The sequence below is a fragment of the Oncorhynchus keta genome, chromosome 32, assembly GCF_023373465.1.
Source record: "Oncorhynchus keta strain PuntledgeMale-10-30-2019 chromosome 32, Oket_V2, whole genome shotgun sequence".
Taxonomy (NCBI): Eukaryota; Metazoa; Chordata; class Actinopteri; order Salmoniformes; family Salmonidae; genus Oncorhynchus; species Oncorhynchus keta.
This window is the reverse complement of record NC_068452.1, coordinates 3,560,183-3,582,934: the sequence shown is the minus strand read 5'-3', so window position 1 is coordinate 3,582,934 and position 22,752 is coordinate 3,560,183. Positions and strand designations below refer to the sequence as shown.

Below are 22,752 nucleotides of genomic sequence, written 5' to 3'. Positions count from 1 at the left end.
GTGCTTCTTAAAGAAAAACTAACAGGTCTGTGAGAGCCGGAATTCTTACTGGTTGGTAGGTGATCAAATACTTATGTCATGCAATAAAATGCATATTAATTACTTAAAAATCATACAAGGTGATTTTTCTGGATTTTTAGATTCCGTCTCAACTTCACAGTTGAAGTGTACCTATGATAAAAATTACAGACCTCTACATGCTTTGTAAGTAGGAAAACCTGTAAAATCAGCAGTGTATCAAATATTTGTTCTCCCCGCTGTATGTTTGTACCGGACCATAAGTATTGCTCTGCTTACAGTTGTGTAATAAAGTTGGATCTTGGATCTGGATGAGCAAGAATGGGTAATGTTGGACCTTGAGGTCATATCCTCCAATGTTTGTTTGCAGGCGTGAGACATGATTTGAGATGCCAGACAAGGAAATGGAGAATGATGCAAGTCTTCTGCTCTGTGTCGTCTGAGAGGAAAATCTCATGGTCAGAGCCAGTTTGTCCACGACAAACCCTATCACTATTCCTCAAAGGGATTCCTGCTTCTTTGGTCTCCTAAAACAATTGTCCGTCCAATATTGAAACTAAGGAGTTCATCCTAGAACTCACTGTTCTCTATGTGCAGAGGAGAGGAAGTCTCAGGGATGGACATGAACCTGTTAGCTATTGTGTCTTGAGACAGGAAGCTGGCATTGGATCTGAAGGCAATCAGAAACATTGTTTAGAGAAGCAGTGTAATTGTCTTGGACGGGACATGATGGGACCTCTGAGAGGGCGCAGTGTAGTCAGCCGCAGAGGAGAAAGTAAAGGTGTGGGTGACGTCATCGCAGAACAACATCTGTGTCCTAAGTCTTCGGCGGCGCCATGTTTCCTCAGAAGAACAGGACCGTCGTCCTACGGTGCACCGGTGTGGTCGGGGAATTGCTGTGTCAAATGACGTCACTCGTGGCCACGCCTACACCTTTCCTCCTCGGCAACCTGTACTGTTGCAAGGACAAAGACAGAGAAGACTAGGAAGATGATGCAACCTGAAAACAAAATCAATCTCATGCGAGGGTGCTTTCCCTTCTTTGCATATAGTTGAGAGAGAAAGAGCTACAGAAAGAGAGGAAAGCAAGGTGACAATGGCGTGTTCCCTTCTGGAAGAGACAGGATTGCGCTGTTTATTTTGCTGTTTGAGAAGGAAAGTCTCTTTTTTTTTTTTTTTCCCCAGAGCTGTGAACTTGGCCTGTCAGTTGACACGTCCGTGTAATCTCAACAGCACTGCTGTCTCTGTCTTTTGGCTGCCAAACAACCACCCACCCACCCGGTCTTTCCCCCAAGCGACTGCGCCTGGAGTTTTTAATTGTGTTTCTTGCTAAACAAATGAGGTGACAATGGAAACAGTCGGTATCCATTAAGAACTTGCTAATTGCCTCCTACATTTTCTTGAGAAATGTTGGAACAAGGACATAAATATCTTTGCGTAGATTAATTAAGAAAAGTGTAGTTAAGTTTCTTGAGTGTGTATTATGACGCTGATAGATTCATGTCTCTTTTCTCAGGGAAGGAAGAACATCGAAGTTGTCTTAATAGTGAAGAAAACGACTCTTGTTTGTTTTTACCAATGTACTCTTCCTCTGACTTGCAATCACTTGTCCCTTCATTTAAAAAAGGTGGAATATTGAGGGCTCGTTGCCCATTTATCTGCATTTTTTAAAAGTCTTTGCTTAGAGTTTTTTCGTCCAGTTTTAGATTGCTGTTTTAGATTGGGCTTTCACATTGGTTTGTCTGTGGGGATGTGTGGGTGGAGAAAGCCATTCATTAAACTTGTTGATGTGCTGTGCACTGAATAGGTAACTAGACACAAACAGCTGTGTCCTGCCAACTTTCTCCTCATTTAAGTTAAGAAGCTTCTGTGTGAGAATGTGTGACTTGTGTGTTTTCTGTCTCTGGCATGTTGCTCCTGCTCCTATTCTCAAAGTGAGATACTGTCTAAGCAGACTCTTAGCAATAATGCCTCGCCTTGACTGTGGGCTGTATTCTAAAGAGAGCTTCATCACTGACATCGACAAAAGGCTCTGTTTGACCACCAGACCTGAGCACACATTCCAAAGAAAGATGGCTTCCTCTACTTACCAATGTGAAGGGAGGGGGGAGGGGTTGCAAGCCGTCACTTACAGTACACCGGAAACTGCAAGCAGGGCGAATGACACCGCTGTGTAAGTATGAGCCTATGACTCTGTGCTCTCTCCCACACTGTGGGTTTGGAGGTTTATCCAGTGTAATAGCATTTAAAATAAACAACCTTCGTTTTGGAACATGCCATGTATTTGTGGTGTGGCTGATAGGCCTGGTCCGAGCCAGGGAGAGCAGCTGTCATGTATTGGAGCAACGTGCTACATTAGGAAATTGGGAATTATATCTCTGGAGCGCGGCATGCGAAGAGGGAAAGCGAGTTGGTTCGTTGTTTTTTTTATATATTTTTATTTTTTATTTTTTTTTGTGTGTCCCAAGGGGTCGCTGGTCGGACTTGTAAGACCGTCTCTTGGTGTCTTTCTCTCTCTTTCGCCGCTCATAAATTGTTGCCTCATGCTAGGATGAGGTGGATGTCCCAGGAGATGTTTTACACATTGCCCTCTCACGTCTCTCCGTCGCCCCTCTCCTCCGCACTTTGCCCCTTTAGAGCTGACGCTGCCTAACCCGTCTCACCCAAATGATCCCCAACTTAATTATCTGAGTTGGGCTGAAAGCGGGTTCAGTCATCCACTGATGACTCCACTTACCGAAGCAGGTTTTCTCACTGGCGAAGGGGCGTCTCGAAACTAGGAAAGACAACTTAACTAGAGATAATTAAGAATAGTCTGATTATGACCTTCGAACTCACTCGTGGGAATTTCATAATTTATCCTAGTTGATGTTACACAGGACGGATGCAAATTGTATTGGAGTAATTTTGTAACCTGCTAGAAAACCCTCTCTTAGCCATGTATGTCTGTCTCAGACATCAGAAAACAGGTAGTTTCCTGGAAATAAGAAAGCAGCTTGTTTGAGTTGGCAGCCAAAGGAGACCTGTAGGTGAAAGACTTGCTTTCCTTTCCTGAAAAAACTCCAACTTGCCAAATCGGGTAATATGTGAACAGAGTTTCTGTCCATTCAGTTGGTCTTTTTCTCCTCAGCCTCAGTTTGTTTAAAAAAAAAAAATGTCAGTCCACAACACTTCACTGTTCGTGCCCCTAGTATTTTATATTCGGTCAAAAGGTTTGCTGGAGACTGGAGAGGACCTATCATCAAGGCTTTGAATCGAACAAACGACGAGCCAGTGCCACACAGCTCGATCTACAGACGTACCCCCAAACTCTGAAGACGAAATGGATCATTTAGATTCTGTTTAGCAATAAATAATTTAATGTAGAACTCGAGCAATGAGCCATGCTGTTTTGACACTTTTTTTCTCGCTCATATTTCTTCAGATATTTCTTCGTGTTTGTGTTTCATTGTTGAGTAATTGCTTTACTCGGCCTGTGAGTTGAATGGCAAGTACAGCAGTGGAAACATTTTCAAAGGCTCTCGCCGCTGAAACATTTTCAAAGGCTCTCGCCGCTGAAACATTTTCAAAGACTCTCGCCTCTGAAACATTTTCAAAGGCTCTCGCCGCTGAAACACAGTTTACTCAATGTCATACAAAAACAGGCTCTTGCAGTGAGTGAAGAGATTTAATATGTAAATGATCACTGCATTTCCCAGGGAGCAAAACTGGTTAAAATTACTTATTTTATTTTTATGACCAGTTTTTCATTCATTATGACGTCATGTCAACCACTTGCCTGCTGGGATTTTGCTGAGCTGTTGTGTTGGATGGCAGTGACCTAAGTCGTGGTGTCGGGTGGTCTCCAGCAGTTGTGGACTACTGTGGCTGTCGTGTCACCACAGCAAATCGTCGTTATGAATCACAGGCCTCCAGCTGGACGACCTTCAAGACAGGAAGTCCTACTGTATTGCAGCAGCGCCCGGGCCGACGTCTGTTCCACGAGCAGCCATTAAATCACAGTAGAGTCACTGATTAAAGCCAGCATTGATTTAGGAAGTACTGAACGATTTTGAAAGGGAAAAGAGTGCTTTCACACATTCCCCCCCCCCACCCTATCACTCTTGTCTTTTGTCTCGAGGGCTGTTTGAGGCTGCCGACAGCCCCTATATAGGCTCTGTTTCCTTCCAAGTCCGTAGCGTTTCTATAAAGGGGGATTTTATTAGCGAGTGCCGAGAGCACAGGACTGTTGGTCTCTGAAATCTGAAAAGAATCGTACTTTTTTAATTTCTTCAAATCAAAGTTTATTTGTCACGTGCGCCAAATACAACAGGTGTAGAACTTACAGTGAAATGCTTACTTACAGGCTCTAACCAATAGTGCAAAAAAAGGTATTAGGTGAACAAAAGGTAAGTAAAGAAATAAAAACAACAGTAAATAGACAGTGAAAAATAACAGCAGCGAGGCTATGTACAGTAGCGAGGCTATAGAAGTAGTGAGGCTACATACAGACACCGGTTAGTCAGGCTGATTGAGGTAGTATGTACATGAATGTATAGTTAAAGTGACTATGCATATATGATAAACAGAGAGTAGCAGCAGCGTAAAAGAGGGGTTGGGGAGGGGGCATACAATGCAGATAGTCCGGGTAGCCATTTGATTACCTGTTCAGGAGTCTTATGGCTTGGGGGTAAAAACTGTTGAGAAACCTTTTTGTCCTAGACTTGGCACTCCGGTACCACTTGCCATGTGGTAGTAGAGAGAACAGTCTATGACTGGGGTGGCTGGGGTCTTTGACAATTTTTAGGGACTTCCTCTGACACCGCCTGGTGTAGAGGTCCTGGATGGCAGGCAGCTTAGCCCCGGTGATGTACTGGGCTGTACGCACTACCCTCTGTAGTGCCTTGCAGCCGAGCAATTGCCGTACCAGGTAGTGATGCAACCAGTCAGGATGCTCTCGATGTTGCAGGTGTAGAACCTTTTCAGGATCTCAGGACCCATGCCAAATATTTTTAGTTTCCTGAGGGGGAATAGGCTTTGCCGTGCCCTCTTCACGACTGTCTTGGTGTGTTTGGACCATTCTAGTTTGTTGGTGATGTGGACACCAAGGAACTTGAAGCTCTAAACCAGCTCCACTACAGCCCTGTCGATGAGAATGGGGGCGTGCTCGGTCCTTCTTTTCCTGTAGTCCACAATCATCTCCTTAGTCTTGGTTACCTTGAGGGATAGGTTGTTATTCTGGCACCACCCGGCCAGGTCTCTGACCTCCTCCCTATAGGTCGTGTTGTCGGTGATCAGGCCTACCTACCGCTGTTGTGTCGTCTGCAAACTTAATGATGGTGTTGGAGTCGTGCCTGGCCATGCAGTCATGGGTGAACAGGGAGAATAGGAGCGGACTGAGCACACACCCCTGAGGGGCTCCAGTGTTGAGGATCAGCGTGGCAGATGTGTTGCTACCTACCCTCACCACCTGGGGGCGGCCTGTCAGGAAGTCCAGGATCCAGTTGCAGAGGGATGTGTTTAGTCCCAGGATCCTTAGCTTAGTGATGAGCTTTGAGGGCACTATGGTGTTGAACGCTGAGCTGTAGTCAATGAATAGGATTCTCACATAGGTGTTCCTTTTGTGGTCTTTGAGATGTACTTTAACTGATATTGAACTGAAGCATCGTTCCAACTAACTTTGTCCCTTCTCTCTTTCCCATTTAGAAATCATCGATGACCTCACCCACCTGGTGGACAAGACGGATGACCGGATCCGCAACGAGACAAGAAGGGTTAAGCTGGTGGAGACGAAGTCGGCTTCCTGCGGTGAGCCCGTCTTCCTTCTCGTTTCATCTGCTCGGTGTTCCTAACCCAACTGTAATAAGTCTGTCTCTCATCCAGATTTACAAGCATTGGTCCCATCTCCTTTTTCTCTTTCTGCAGCTCTCAGTACAGTTCAGGGTGCTGTGAATGGCCTAGTAAAGGGAGCATAGACCTTCAGTAATGGGAAAGCCAGACCCAAACTCTAAATGCGCTCAGTTATGTGTTATATTGAGTCTCGGTCCTATAATCTTTACTCTCCAGGTAAGTCATTCATGATGGTTAAAGATCGTGTTAAAGAGCTCCTATCAGAACCCTTTAAAGATGGGTTCTCCCAGAGTAGCTCAATCCATCGTTGTCCATTCAGCGATATCATTGCTGTGCCTACCGGAAGCAGACTCAATGCTACTTAATTGATCAGAAACAAAGACATTGATGACGCCGAAACACCACACAGTGGCTTGGGGATTGTCTCTATCACATCTACTACTCTCCGCTATAGACAACAGCCACATGTGTCACCCTATCCAATCGCCAGCCCCTTACTCTCTGAAAGGGGCTTCCAAGAGCCAGGCTGTAGTACAGACTCTGTAGTAAGTCAAAAAGCCTTTCTTGATACCACTTTCAAAGGACTCCCAGGAGCCAGTCTGTAGTGTAGTAAGTCAGCACCACCCTCTATTGGTACCAGTCTTTGATGGAGATCAGTGGTTTACAGAGCTAAAGAGGAGCTGTGATGCTGTGTCAATGGGGCCCTCCCTCACCATTACCCCCCTTTAATTTGTTTAACTCGGCTCTTTGGTCTAGCCCTTACAAAGCCCGGCTTCCCTCTCTCAATGGTCACCCTGCTTCTTTCTCTCTGCTGGGGAAAAGATATGCCAGAAAGGGGAGGTAGCTAGGCTAGCTACCGTACAGCGAGAACGGGAATGTGCGACAAAGCTTGTTGGCGTAGTCAAGCTAGGTTTGCCTTGTAAACGCCAGTCTGCGTCACCTTGGAGATGGTCGCATTGTTGCACCAGGAGGCCCCCACTAACAGGCGAACAGTGGCGCGGGAATACAACAGTAAGATCTGGGGATGCGATGAAGGATCAGCTAATATAACAGTTGATGTCATTTCTGCCCAGTCACCATGACACCCAGAGAAGGTTTGTTTGAGGATCTCAGAACTAGAGTCACTGGGCACATTGTGCTAACCCAGGAGTCTCCTCTCTCTCTCTCGCTCTCTCTCTCGGTCTCTGTCTCTCTGTCTGTGTCTCTGTCTTTTATATCTGTCTGTGTCTCATTGTTGTCTCTTTCTCTCCCTATCCCTTCTCTTCTCTAGAGTGCCAATACTTAACAATTCTGTTAAGACAATTCTCTTCTCCTGGTTTGTTTGACACTTGTCTTGGTCTCGTGCAAAGAAATAATTGAAACTAGTACACGCCACACATCTTCTGGAGTGTTTCTCCTCTTGTTCTTGGGTGTGTGTTGATGATTCCTGAGCCTGGGCTTTATTTGTTTTTGGAACCCAGCTCGTCCAAAGCCCAGGCTTGAGTGTTATGTCTTCCTTCAGTTCTCCTATGGGTGGGAAAGACTGGCTTTGACAAGGAGACGTGCATACTTGACATACTTTCTCTCATAAGAGAAGAAACATCCCAGATTATGTACACTGGGGGGGCAGAATCCTGACTTAAGATATGTGTTTAACTTGAGGATTTAACATAAGATGCTGCTGCTGTTAGGAGTTGCAGCATTTAGATGCGTTACCTGCAGCAAATTCACATCTTCGTATTTGTGTACTGATGGAACCAGAGGGTTTTGTTTGCAGTTGTGTCAATCTTTAATCAACCTCTTAGACTTTCTGCCAGAGATTTTAAAAAACAAGGAGAGAGAGATGAGTGACTGAGGACGCTGTGGAAAATCCAATCCTACCTTTGTGTTTAGTTGGCAAGCTGAAGGCTGGACGAGCACGGGCTGAACATGGTTAGGGGTCATCTCTCCGCTGAAGGTTGGAAGGACCCACATAGCATAACATACCGCCATGGATCCGTCCTGCAGCAACGGGACTGGCTCTCAGGGCAGGCTTGTGAAACATCCTGGGTCTTGTTGAGACAATATAGAGAGTCGAGACACGAGCACATTACAAGTCCCTCCAGCCATCAGTCTCACGGTGCTGAGGTTTACTGGGGAAGAGCCACAATCAGACCACAACACGGTCGTGGATTTCACCAGGATATATATGGGTGACAAGAAAAAAACGTTCCAAGCTTTTAAAGCTAACTTGGGGTTAAGCCTTTTTAAACAGTGTTTTAAGCTTTGAGCGAAATGAGAAAGTTGAGGCTGCCCAGTAAAACGATGCACTAAAGTAAAGCCTACTTTTCAATGTCTCTTTCCTATGGTAAATGGGTAGTGAACAGGTTTTGAGGGGGGTAGGTGGCATTAGAAAGGCAGATTACTACTTAGCGCCAAAGGGCCCTAGGAGGGTGGTGTGAGTTTCCCAGGGCTTAAGTGACTCATCAGGCAATGTGGGGGCAGACCTCTCTCCAAAGGACTAATCCCATGGGCCTGCGGAGGCTGGAGGGAAACCCCACACCCACATACAGACTCACAGACTCGAATCCCGCAGGTGGCTTACATCTCAAATAGGCCTGAAATGTTAGGGCTTTCGAGGGTTCTCTTTGAGGGTAGGTAAAGGGTGCATGTAACTTCATTTCACTGAATCCCATCAAGCCTGTTAAAGTAAACCTTGAATACTTTTGAGGGCCAATTTTGATGACTTTGATGTAATTTGACCAATGCCGATATGATGATGTTTACCAGTCTCCCATATGCCCTAGCATTCATTTCCCCCCCCCAAATACTGAAACAAACCGTTCAAATCTAGGGTTGTACTAAAACTAAAACAACAAAAAATCCAAGGTTGTTGCACATGTGGCGGTGTTGAACCCATGACCTAGAGGAGTAACAGGTCCCGACGTGTCATGGTTTGTCACGTTTACAATTTGCTTACCTCACCTTTACCACTTGTTTTTGGCTGGCAAGAGTGGAACATTGGATGGCTGTAAAACAAAAGATCTGAAACAGCAGTCGCTTTACTGCTTCTTTTTCAAACTCCATAAACATCCGACAGATTTGATCAGCCCCGATGAAATGTGTTATTCCTCTGCGAACGCTTTTCATTTGACTGTATATTACTTCAATATGATGTCTGTCAATGTGTTCTGAAGCGATATATTCATATCGCAATGGAGTTGCTGGAAGACAGGCAAAGGGCAAGAGCGGGGGAGGTGTGTGTGTGTGTGTGTGTGTGTGTGTGTGTGTGTGTGTGTGTGTGTGTGTGTGTGTGTGTGTGTGTGTGTGTGTGTGTGTGTGTGTGTGTGTGTGTGTGTGTGTGTGTGTGTGTGTGTGTGTGTGTGTGTGTGTGCACAGAGACAGAAGTACAACCTCCACCCGCCTCCCTTTTCTCCACCAATTAAGATTTGTCTCACTGATATGTCAGAAATGCAAAAAAAAAAGGGGTGTTCCCCAATCCTTCTTACTCTGCTCGTCTCTAAAAATCTTGGGGCGTCAGTTCGACTGCACTGCAGACCTCCTGGCTTCAATGACAAAGCGTCGTCTCATCTATTTGGCCTGCAAATGTGATTGTTGTCATTACTTTCGTCGAGACTGGGTCAGGAGTAACTTCATTTGGTTACTTAGCGAGATGGGGACAGTCCCAAAGAGAAGGGGAGGGAGTGTTGGTAGGGTGTCTGGGGCCTGAGGTGACTGGGTGGTAGGGAACATATCGAAGAAGATGATGACTTTATTATCCCACGATGTACATGAACGTCTAACGTAATTTGACTTCAGAATGTTTATCTGCCCTCCGTCAAGTCGAGCTGAATGTAAAGATGACAGTCTACTATCCTGGTTTAATATCCTTCACACTGAAGCGTAGTTAAGTGTGTGTGTGTATATATATTTCTCTAAGTGTGAGGTGTTTAAAAAGCAATCATGAGGGCTGTTGGGAAGAATGTTCCCACTTGACATTTACATTGTTGCGGCTCTGCTCACATGTGTAAGTTATCAAGTAGGGAGGTCCTGTCTCGACCAATGATCATTCTGAGAGGTCGGCAACTAGCGTGCTAGGCTTCACAGAGCGGTTTGATTGAAAGTTTGAAATAAAAATCATACACAGGGGGAAATAGGACTAATTGGTTGCATGTAGAGTATGGTGCCACTAAGTTGTGCTAGCATCTCCTTCACTCAACTCAGAGAGATTTCCCTCAGAGGGATCTTTCCCTCAGTTTAATGTAATCAATGAAGAAATCCTAAAAGTAGGAGAAAGTGTCGCAACCAACCAAGCTAACGAGGCATCCAGACCTTTGGACTCGCTGCTGCCACATCCAAGCTTCCTAGCCAAGTCCTATGTCTCATAAGAGCACCTGATCTAGGATCAGGTTTGCCTTTTAGAACAAAATGAACCAGATTCCACGGGGGGATGGGGGACGGACGGACGGACGGGGGGGGCTGATCCTAGATTAGGAGTTCTACTCTGACTACGACCCAGGCAATTAGTTCAGCTTGGGTTCATCTTCCCCCTATCTCTCCCTGTGGACCAGACTGCAATTACGCTGCAGAGTAGAATGCACGACGAGAAAGCCAAAGTATGAAAGAAATGTAAACCAAAAGTGAAAAGTCCGGGAGGGGAAATACCACCCCGCATGCGAAACGACCACGGACAACTTGAGTCAGCCAGAGACTGTCGAGAGCCATCAAGCCATCAGATTCTCCAGGACGCAGTTGTTTGAAATCTTCACCCCCGATGGTGATGCCGTTCAAGGAGAAACACCAGAGAGCGAGCGAGAGGAAAATGTGGCTTAAATGTGTCCTTGGAGCTAGTTTTCCATATCAACTGTAATGTGTGGCATGGAGTTGGGAGAGAAATCCCCCTAGCTGAAAGCTCACCACGGTTGAGAGGCATGACACTTGACACCAGCCGTCCACCAGTCCTTTTATTCTTACCAACACCTTAGAAAGGTTTCAGGATTTGAAACAGCTGTAGGTTAGATGACAACGGGACTAGCCGAGACAACTGGAAAACCCATTTAACACTGGTTGTCGGCTCGCCATCTAATATTCAAACCCATATAAAACAAGCCAATATGCAAACACAGAATAACAATCCATTTTACGGTCTTGATAATAAATGTCGGTCTTTAACTTTTTAATGCTTTTTCTATAATGTCTTGGCCTTGATTAGAATTCAAACGTGATCTGTGGAGAGCCTCGTGTCTGGATCATTTTGAGGTCCTGTGGGGTAAAAAGCTTTTAATTTAAGTGTGAGGTAGCTACAGTATAATCTTTCGGGGCTCCTCTGTCTCCACAGCTTTGGTGGAAAAACATTGATTACCCTCGCTCTCCAGTGAAGTCCGATCCGAAACACATGCCGACTGCAGTATGATCTGTGCCAATAAACCTGTCACAATTCTAGATTGTATGTAAACGTGTATTATGTCATCTTGGTGAAAATGTGCAGGTAATATGAGGGTAGTAGCCTAATCACTGGGGCGCAGCGGGGATTTAGAAAATTGGCGAGGGCCAAAGGTCTGAGCTAACTAGAAAAAGGCCTAGGCATACCTTTTTCAAGTTTACTGATTGGTTGCTTTTCCACCACCTATTCTTTTGGTCTGTGGCTGTCCAGCTTCCTTCTGTAGCTCAGTTGGTAGAGCATGGCGCTTGTAACGCCAGGGTAGTGGGTTCGATTCCCGGGACCACCCATACGTAGAATGTATGCACACATGTATGCACACATGTAAGTCGCTTTGGATAAAAGCGTCTGCTAAATGGCATATATTATTTAGCTTAGCCTGATCAGAAGAATTTAGGCAATGTGTAGAATTCCCTGTCTATGTAACTTATGTACTGTACCTGTCTATGTAACTGGTATGTACTGTACCTGTCTATGTGCTGTAACTACTCTGTATTAGGTACACTTTGTACAGTGTCATTTTTTGTTGTTGATTGTTTGAATTTGTCGAGTTGCCCCCCTGACTTATCCTTCTGTTTGTGTTTCTATTCTTGTTTCAGGGATGCTGGTGGTGATCGTGCTCCTGCTCATTGCTATAGTGGTGGTTGCTGTGTGGCCCACATAAGGAAGAGGCTGAGGGGAGCGTTTTGGACGTCGCACCGTCCGTGGGATGACCACTGAGACTGCGTGGAGAGCCTATAGGGGAGACGAGGCACAGAGGCACTTATGCGGGTATGTATCAAGCGTGCTGATTTAGGACCAGGTTTGCCTTTTATATCCCAATGAATGAAAAGGACATAGACAGGGCAGACCTGATTCTAGACCAGCACTCCTACACTGAGACGCTTGATACATACCTCTGACACACCACCCCTGTGCCCTGTTAAACACACACATACACTAATAATGACACACAGACTCTTCCACCCCACTCTCTTCTCCCTCCCTCTATATTTCCCCTTTCCTTTCCCCTTGTATGAAAACTGAGTGTATTGTAGTTCTCTACTGTACCTCAACACTTGGAGAGTTGAGCCCTGGCTTATGAGGAACCAGCAACAATGTTTTCTTTTCTTACGTGGGTGTTGGTTGGGTAAAGGGTAGCACTGACCCTAATTCTGTCTGTGGGCTGAGAGGTCCTGGGTTCCGGGTCGCTAATTCTGCTAGCTTAGCAATTCACTCACACACATCTATTATTATAATAATTATTATATATACCCACTAGCGGTTCTAATGGTATCATTTGTCTTGGGATTTGATCATGTTTGTAGGATAATGCCAGCCAAAACACATAACACGTATGACTGTGTCACTTTTTAACACGATGCGAATCAGTTTAGCTCAATGCAACCTTGTCATTTCTAATAAACAACATTTACAGTTAACAGCACGATCCATGGACTCCTTGGTGTAAAGAGTATAGTGTTACATAATATTGGTAATCTACTAAGGATAATGTACTGTATCTATAGCATACTCTGCATTCTTCCACCGTGTCAATTTAAAAGCCTTGCGGATGCTGCAAAAGGTTGGGAGATGCTTGCTTGCGTCCGTGTGAACAGTATAGCTTGGATCTACACCCAGCATCCTTTGCCCTCTACTGTACTGCCCTACGTCACACGTGGAGCTGTTGATAGAAGTGTGTATGTTTACGCCCAGGACTCCGGCTTCAGAGATCTAAAGCAGACATTGAATGATTTTAAGACGATAGAGAAAGAGAGGCATAAGAGAGTCACATCAGTGGCGACTTAACAGAGTTTATTTCAACTGAATTCTGGATTTAGTTCTACCAGCTTGGTGTTCAGTAGTTATTGTTTCCTTCTTAAAATCACAACCATCTAAACAACAACAAACAAGTTTAAAAAAAAAAATTAAAATTAAAAGGAAAAAAAAGACAGAATAAAATCCACAATGTCTCGTGTCATTAAATATATCCATATATAATAACCATAATATATTAGTACACATCGTAAAACAAACATCGCAAAAAAGGTTTCGCAATGGCCAACACAGCTAAACAACATTTACAATTTAAAAAGTATGAACAAAAGCAATGTTTTGACAGGTCTGTGGTAGTAATATTTCATCAAAGAGGAGGTCATTGTCAATCCATTGCTTGGAAAACTAATCTAAAAAATGTATTTACATCATGGGAATACAGAGACATAAATGGGGGGGGGGAAACGATTGAGGTTTGATTATATACTATGTGCCAAACAGAAATACATTTACATTTAATGTCACGAGTATGGATATAACGATGAAAGGAAGTAACATGTATATGTATGTATAAATACGTGTAATATGTCATCTGTATATTTCAATACACCAGCACAAAGCATGTGTATGTATGACTGATCTGTACACAGAGAAAAACGGTACGGAACACAGATACTGGCAATCAGACCCTCAATGTACATCTAATTGGTTTGAAATAAAAGAAATATGTGGTTTTAATTCATTTGGGGTGATTGAATTACATTATTTTTCCTCCTAGTCCTCGTTTCGCCCTCTTCGAATCGCTCTAAACTGAATTAATTTGACAGCCTTGTAAGAGACATTGAATAATGTCTGCAGCTGTTGAATAGCTGCCGCTACGGCATCCATATTAGGAATTCCATGTTAGGAAGACCACTGACAGTTTTGCCTGAAATCGGACAATTTGCTAATATGGATGCCGTACCACACTCAAGACAGAATTTTCAAGAACTCTAGAGTGACAGTCAGTATGTAACATGTATATCTTATGCACAAGGGTGAGGTCTATGGACAGTTAAGTGTGTGTGTGGTGGGGGGGGGGTGAAGCAAGCGTTTAGAGAACTGACTAATAATGCTTGTGTAATAATGTTTGGAACAGTTCACCGTCAGTCAAGGAGGTAAACTGCACTCTTCCATTTCTGTTGCCTCAATACAACAAAGAAAATACATGCTGTTCTTAGGGGTGCACTCTGTCCATTCTCTTTGCTAAAATCTACAATCAATAAATTGAAGTTAATAATAATTATATTATTGAGAATTTTCACATAAAAATACACCCTATTCAGATGTTTAATTGTTGGCTGCCAAGGCCTTTGTTTTGTACCTTGGGGAAGAGGCTTGTTTCAATTACAAATGCTTTACACATTGTGATTAAAAATAATAATAATTGCATCCAAAATAGAATTTAATACTACACAGAAAAATTCTGTGCCAATTGGTGAATAGCCTACAGTATTAGGAAATATTGTTCGTAGGGAGAGGTCATATAAATATGTAACACTTTCAATTCAATATCTCACTGCTTGGTTAACGTTCTCTGAAAAAACAATCAGATTTGTGTTGTAGCTAGTCTATTTGAAACCTTAGGTATGATAAGGTTTTTTTATTCACATCATTGAAAATGCTTCCTTTTGTATAAAGCATGTGTACTGTATAATCATATTAATGTCAATTCATATTTCATACATCTACACCTTCAATATAAAAATAAAAAAAACATCTATATTCTAAATCTGGGCAACATGGGGAAGAACCACACTGATTTCTGTCTCTTAGAAGGACTGGCTCCTAAATCACTTGATCATTAAATATATACTGAACACAAATATAAACGCAACATGTAAAGTGTTTTATGAGCTGAAATAAAAGATCCCAGAAATGTTCTATACGCACAAAAAGCTTATATGTCTCCAATTTTGTGCACACATTTGTTTACCTCCCTGTTAGTGAGCATTTCTTCTTTGCCAAGATAATCCATCCACCTGACCGGTGTGGCATATCAAGAAGCTGATTAAACACCATGATCATCACACAGGTGCACCTCGTGCTGGCAACAATAAAAGGCCACTCAAATGTGCAGTTTTGTCACACAACACAATGCCACAGATGTCTCACGTTTTGAGGGAGCGTGCAATTGGCATGCTGACTGCAGGAATGTCCACCAGAGCTGTTGCCAGAGAATTTAATGTTAATTTCTCTACCATATCTCTCTGCCACATCCAGCTTTTTCACATGCGGCATCGTCTGAGATCAGCCGATGAAACTGAGGAGGATTTCTGTCTGAAAAGTCATTCTGATTGGCTGGGCCTGGCTCTCTAGTGGGTGGGCCCCTGCCCAGTCATGTGAAATCCATAGATTAGGGTCTAAATCATTTATTTCAATTGACTAATTTCCTTATATTGAATTGTAACTCAGTAAAATCGTTCATTTTTGCATGTTGCACTTATGTTTGTTCAGTATAATTGAACCAAACGTTAAAAAAATATTAAAGCAAGTGATCCTAAATTGAAATCTGGTTGTTATTGTTCTAATAGCAGGAGTCTTTGAAATCCCAGACATTTTGTCTTCTTGGGAATCCAGCAAAATTATTAAAAACACTAACCATGAAATTAGGCAGCAGCACCAGTCAAAAAGAGAGTAAGGATACAGTGTCCATATTAGGACATCAACTCATCTGACGCTGTCCTAATATGGACGCCATGTATTTGACATAATAACCATCCTTTTTGGAGACAGGTTGACATGCAGTTTGAAACTGTACAAGAGTGTGTTAATCACCACAATTCACAATGAACGTCCATTCAATTCTGAATACTGAAACCGGACAAAGAAAAATGTGTAGATTTAAAATAATATCCTTAATTAAGCGTAGTTAACAATGCTGTAGTCAAATATATTGTACACCTTTAAGAATGGACATGAATTTTCTTTCTTGCCATTTCACTGTCTGCATCTAGGGGCCAACATTCAATCAAATGTACAATATGTCACACCCGTGATATAATAAAGAACGTAGCTAGTTACTGTGCGTTTTAGGTTACATACGACCGGGTGAAGCGAAAGGCAACTTATTTGATAGTACATGAAACGTGCATTTCCAAGGCGCAGAACCAATGTTATTTTATGGCACTTTTTACTGCACTGCCAATAAGATACACAATTTCAACACAAAACGTTTGACGATGCAGGCTGGTTTGTCAGTGATATGATTAGCTAACCCTAAAAACGACAGAAAACAGAGCTTGTGATAATGCAGTGGCTTGATTGGTGGCGTCTTCGCACCAGCACATAATACTCATAAAATAGGGCTATGAAATATCAATATGAAAAAAAAAAATGAAAACACATAACTTTATATATACTTGTAATAGGTGCAAACTTGGCAAATCCACAGAGACAAATCTCAAAGGAAAAAACAACGAAGCAATGACACCTGCAGCGTGAGCTCCTTCACAAAAGTCCACTAGAAAAAAAATCTGCTCAATAATATTCTCTTCATGCTTCTACTCGAAAAAGTAGCAACAACGCACAGTCCCTTTCTCTCCTTCCTCGGTCTCCCTCGCTCTCCTCTCGCCCTTTTTCAACACCCACTCGTCCGTTCTCCTGTCCCCCGTTCCATTCCCTCGCTCCAGGCGTCGGCCGTCCTTTCTCGCCTATGCCTTCTTGCACTTGCCTTTCTTCTCACGTTGCTGGAACTTCCTCAGCCGACGGGCCCATGTGTCTCTCCACTGGATGACCAGGGAGCCCTTATCGGCCACCACTCCAGACTGCCCTGGAGAATCCTCATTGTTACCCAGGAGCAGGTACTTCTTCCCGGTCTTGATCTTTGGACACTTGCACGCCACATCCTTGGCCCTGACCCACAGGAACTGGTCGCCGCGGCGGATGCGGCTCTCGCCCTGCTTGTAGACAGAGATGATGTTGACGGTGAACTTCCACCACTCGCCCGCCTTGTCCGCCTTCAGAATGTGCACCTGGACAGCTGGGGAGGGGGGGGGGGAGAGAGACTATTTTTGTTATGTCTTTGTGTCTGACTCAATTCTAGCATTAGAATTTCCTGCTCAAAGGGATACACGTGACAGTGCTTTTATTCTTATCTCTATCACCAGGGTTCGTGTCTGTATCACAGACTTCAATTAAAACCCCATCCATGTCCTCTTGGCACAGGAGAGCAACCCGGTCCGTATCGTCTGCTCCATTCCTGCTATCCTGACCTGCTGTGACCCTGCTCTTCTCTAGATCCACACACCATGATCCCAGCAACAGTTACTATGGCACCCGGGGACAAAATAATTCAGTTTGACCGAGTCAGACATTTCCCATGGAATCCCCTTTCCTTCTTGCAAAAGCTTTGCCTAGACATCTCTCTCTCTCTCTCTGGCCATTCAGTATGACAGGAGAGAGGGAAAAGTGCTAGTGTATCTCCCACTACAGATGTAGGATCTTCATTTAATCACCCTGTTGCAAGTGAAGTTTCCTGCAGCGTAGGACATTTAAGAAGTGTAGCGTCTTTGAGTTTTAAAAAGGTTTAACGTTTCTAATTTCCACTTTGTAATTTCAGACTTGATGGTCCCTTACGATACAAAAATATCCAGTCATTATAATCCACATACTAATTTACATTTCCCGTTGCTGCAGGATTATTTTCCTGCTGTAGGAAACTGGCTCATATTAAGATCCTACATCTGTAAGTCTAGTATGCTACACCGTGTCTAGTACCATCCAGCAGCCAAAAAGGGTATTAGACAGACCGTGTAGCAGGCGGTACTGACGCCGGGTAGCCTGCTGTCTGTAGCTGAATCCTCTAGCTCTTAGTCCTCTGTGTCCACTGGTCCATGTGCGTCTCCAGTCAGTGCTACTAGCTCCACAGACTAGCGCCATGAGACGCTGTGATCTCCACTGTCCAAGCGGCATTATGGGACACTGAAAACACCAGAACTGACAAAGCCTCAAGGGCAAGGTTCTGTTCTATTCTCTTTTTTATTTTTTTTTTAAAGAAAAAATAAAGTGAGGTTGGCTTCTCCATCGGCAACTACCTACTCAGCCGGCCCCAGTGGACAGGAGACTGGACCTGTAACCTAACCAGACGCCCATCAGAGGCTTGTATCCTCCAAGGGAAGTGCTGTCAAGACAAACGTCGTCCGGGAGCAGATCCAGCTCCATGTCCATTATAGATGTCAGGGGATTTGATTTGGGACGTGATTAAGAGGCAGGGATGGGCTGTGAGGAGATGGGTTTTTGGGGGAGCGGCTCTGTGATAGTATGATTTATTACTGAGAGGATCAAGGAGAGAGAGCACCGACAGCTCTCAAAAGCAGCATAGATCACCTTAAAATGGAACAGCAGTCGTTAAACCAGGGGTCATTAGCTTAACCTCCTATACACACAGGCTGACTATCCCCGAGCGTGAATGTCATGGCTCTCCAAATGGCTCTAAATGAGACATATCCTGCACTGCACTGCAGATTTTACACCATGCATGGTAGATCACAGGGTTATCAAATAGGGCCCTGGTGTCCTTTTCTGCTAGCATTAGCATTCCTGGTGTCTTTAATAGTAATATTAGCATGGGCATTGGTTGAACTGGCTGTTGACCTGGTGGCGAACCCTATTGGTGCCCTCTGTCACCCTGTCCTTCCCTGGTGTCACCACTGGAAGGCGCTCTCTGTTTGTGTTTGCACAACAAAACAGGGTGAAACCCTGAGAGACCAAACTGTAAATAACTCAACCTATTGTGAAGCCCTGTTCCACTGTCATTTCAGCCCTTTTGTATGGAAACATTGCTGTATCCAAGCACCCTGTGGTTCTCTATGGGGGTTGGAGTGTGTCTGCATGTTATCCAGCATAGGCCCGAGGCACAGCGAGACACTGCACTCCTAATGCTCTCCGCCACACCGGGACCCTCCAGTAAACCTTCCTGAAGTGTAAAGCGCGAGGCGAGTCTTATCCCTGTACAGGACCAGTACAAAGCCCCCCTGAGGTATGGTGAGGCAGGGAGAAAGTGGATTAAACCCAGGCCTTGGCAGGGAGGCTGGACCCAGGGCGGGTTAGGGAGGGCTGCGTAGGGTTTGGGTAATGTTGGAGACGGCCAGAGGGGGAAGCAGAGGAAATGGCCTGTGATTGGTCATTGAGGAGAACAGTAAGAGTGAAACAGTGGGGGTTCCCTTACTGTAGCCTGCTCTGAAGCAGAGGAGCGTGTACCCTAACCCCACTGTGGACCATTACACACACACACACACACACACACACACACACACACACACACACACACACACACACACACAAAACATGTAGTCACAGCCTTATCTGAGGCATGCTGGGGTGGTGTTGGGATCACTCATCAATGCCAGCAGGTCCCCTCTACACACTCCTCCGGTGCCTGCCAGACCTGCCTGCCTATGAGAGACTAGGATGGGGGTAGAGGACACTCCCTGTGTTGTTGAGCTGCGCTCTCAACACTGCTGAGTCTGAGCTACGGTGAGACACACTATGATGTCTTGATGACATGCACCTGGGGTGCACCTGGGTAGGGTCCCACCTCACTCCCCATCTCCTCTCCCCTATGGGTCTTCAGTGGGCACTGACAAGCTCTGACTCATAGACAGACTTATTTTCAGTGTATAAGGGTAAGAGTTTGTACAGCTGAAGACCACAACACATCACTGGGCTTCCCCAGGACAGAGTGTGTCTCCCTACGGGGGGTCTATTGACTCTTGCGTGGGCCTGAGAGGTGAAACATGGCCCCGTTACACTCCATTGGAGGTGCATGTTCCAAATCCTCCACCGAGGGCTCCTAATGCCTGACTCACTGGAGACCCTAACTGCTACACCTCCTTCACACATGAGCTCCGCTGCCGGGGATCAATGATCCACAGAGCTTTTGTTTTTTACCACTCATTAAAACTGTTCGCCTACAAATGGCCACAAACTAGTTACTGTGGTGCAGAACTTTTCTTTATTTGCATATGCATGGCAAGCTTATTTTTTATTTTCTTATTTTTTATCAAACACCACACGGCAGAGTATTTTCACATCTATAATCGCCATCTTTTTTTTTTAGCAATTGCCTCTTAAAGAGCTGCAAAGAGAAACAATTTATGCCACTTTTTATTTGTGGCACAGGGGATTCCTCCTGACACCATGCCTGGATCCAACCCCTCAACAAACAAAAAAACTCAGGAACAATGCCTGGGCTGTCATTCATTCAATCTGCCAAGGTATTTTCAGGCAGGATGCCCCTTCTTGGTTGACTGATTTAACAGACTGGCTTCAATCAGGTCAGGGTCAAACCTCCACAACCTTCACCAGGGTCTTAACCACCTAAAGCACCTTTTCAACCTTTTCAATGGCCAGGACAGCCGGATGGGATGGCCACAGGAATGCCTGTCTGAAAAGGCCCATCCCTTAAGTTCCCCTTAATGAGGACCTTTAGACGCGCACCCTAACTGTCCGTCACACCGACTTTGCTTTATACATTATCCGCCTTGCCCTTAAATACCTGCTGGGCTGTCCATCATCCCAGGAACCCCTCCTCCCCTTCGCACCCTCCCGATCCTCACACCCTAAGCTCTTCTCTCTGATGGCTTGTACCCCCCTTTGTTTGATCCTTTGACTTTCTTTCTTGAAAAGCTGGAGTAAGCCGTCACTAGAATGCCCAGGAGCTGTAGGGTTGTCCTGGGGGGGATGCCTGGGCTTGGTGTTGTAAATAAAGATGTAGCTAGCTACTAGTCCACCGGGGCTCAGGAGGCAGTGTGAGCTTCTACTGTAGGATTGTAGACTGTACTGCACAGAGGATGGAACTCAACTCACCGTAATCTTTCTTGCAGTATTTCTTCATGTTGATCTTCAGTTTGCCTTTCGACGCCTTGCAATAGGAGTCGCAGTCTGCATGAGAGAGAGAGAGAGAGAGAGAGAGAGAGAGAGAGAGAGAGAGAGAGAAAAAATAAGATGCACACTAGGTTAAAACAACTAAAGAGGTAAAAAGGCAAAAGTGAGACCACATCACATCTCCTTCAAGATTCCTTGCACTTACTCCCGATACACATCTGCCAGGTTCAATTGTGTCTTCCTCTAATAGGGCTTATGGTGCATTGAGAGGAGTGGTGGCCAATAGAAATGAGACCTGACAAAAAGGGTCCTGTGGATGCAGGCGTCCGCCCCGGCCCTATAGCTCTGATGGGAGGACCTCTGGACTGCTGCTTATTGTGCCACCAACCAGGCCACCGCGTCAGAAAACCACTCAAATGAACCCCCACAATCCCCACGCCGACCGCCACCCAACACACCCCTGTCAAAGTGCCAGTTTGGGACTGATTCGTGCCTGTAGAAGCACCCCCAAGCCCCCCAACACCCAGAGCCATGGGAAGTAGGGGTGCTGGAGATGCTGCTTTGCCTCCTGATAAATTGAAATAATTTTGCTTAAAATTATAGTACTCTTGGCTGAAAAATTCATGCCCATATACTACACCAGAGAGCATAATTTAGCAGCAGAATCTCAATAGCTTTTTTTTTTTAAATAGCTGTGGATTAAATTATCACTTACAGTCAGGAAAGCACTCTCGCCAAATATAGAACAGCTTGTTGCGTTGTGGCCATGGACATATAATCAATAGAAGGGTTTTAGAACCTCTAACACTGACAGTTTGACTATTAAACTCATGGGTACACTAGCAATGGATGCCAGCCCTGACTTAAATGGGAGCTGCCATCTATGGATTATATATCTATGGTTGGTTGCGGCTGTCAATTTGCCTTTTTCCAAATGCAATAGGGATAAAAACATACAGTTAGGAAAGCAAATGCCTACTTCTGAAAAGAGAAGACTAATCTGTCTGTAGAATCAGTCTTTAATGAAGACACAGACAGGAAACAAAACAAGAACAGCATCTTGATAAGGGACACAACAACATTAATGCTGACTCGGGAAAGAAACTGAGGAAGTGACCAATATAGAAGGGAAGTAATTAATAATGTGATGGAGTCCAGGTGAGTCGATGAAGCACTGATATGCGTAACGATGTAATGATAAGCAGCCTGGTAACCGCAAGAGCCAGAGAGGGGGAGTGGAAGCAGGCGTGACAGGGATGTAAACAAATGGGTGCACACATTTTGAAAGAAGTAAGCTTTTGTGCATATGGAACATTTCTGGGATTTTTTATTTCAGCTTATGAAACAAGGGACCAACACTTTATATGTTGCGTTTATATTTTTGATCAGTGTAGTTTGTTGCTAGCGAACCTGGCAATGACAACCCGAATTCAAAAATACCCGTTGCTGAAAACAGCTGGTCAAACCAGAAACATCCGGTAGGATTTGACCGGATAGCGCCACGCGCATCAAGACTGGAACAGTAGGGACCGGGAAAATGTATGTTCATCACTCACCACGTTAGGTCATCAGATGCTCCCAAAAAGGTCTCTGCAAAAACAAATCAATGCTACTGTCGCTAGAACCTTTGCCTTGTTGAACCTGCATTTACAATGTATACCATTTCGGTTTGTGTGGTTTTTGGTTTAGCTTTTTGTAACTTTGTAGCAAGTACAGTCTGCATGTGTTGACCAATATTGCGTAATGATTGCAATGTGTCCCGATATCTTTTCCAACTGTCCCGTTATCTGGTTTTAATGTCCATTCTAGAATGCCCTTCGAACCAATCAGAAATGAGTACTCAACAATGTTGTGGTATAATATTCATTGGGGAGAACAAGTATTTG

General features: G+C 44.5%; 2 protein-coding genes across 4 annotated transcripts in view; one reads left to right on the top strand and one right to left on the bottom strand.

Annotated features, from left to right (window-relative positions):
• LOC118389303 (syntaxin-8-like) overlaps window positions 1–13,742 on the top strand; it is a 58,756-nt gene extending 45,014 nt beyond the window's left edge. The window contains exons 7-8 of the mRNA XM_035779220.2: window positions 5,704–5,805; window positions 11,845–13,742. Of these exons, the coding sequence (XP_035635113.1) occupies window positions 5,704–5,805; window positions 11,845–11,909 (167 nt within the window). The 3' untranslated portion in view covers window positions 11,910–13,742. The remainder of the gene's footprint in view (window positions 1–5,703; window positions 5,806–11,844) is intronic.
• An 809-nt stretch (window positions 13,743–14,551) lies between these two features.
• LOC118389589 (netrin-1-like) overlaps window positions 14,552–22,752 on the bottom strand; it is a 100,934-nt gene continuing 92,733 nt past the window's right edge. For all 3 annotated transcript variants that reach the window (XM_052490357.1, XM_052490356.1, XM_052490358.1), the window contains 2 exons: window positions 20,849–20,923; window positions 14,552–17,021 (listed from right to left, as the gene is read on the bottom strand). In XM_052490357.1, the coding sequence (XP_052346317.1) occupies window positions 16,693–17,021; window positions 20,849–20,923 (404 nt within the window). In that variant the 3' untranslated portion in view covers window positions 14,552–16,692. The remainder of the gene's footprint in view (window positions 17,022–20,848; window positions 20,924–22,752) is intronic.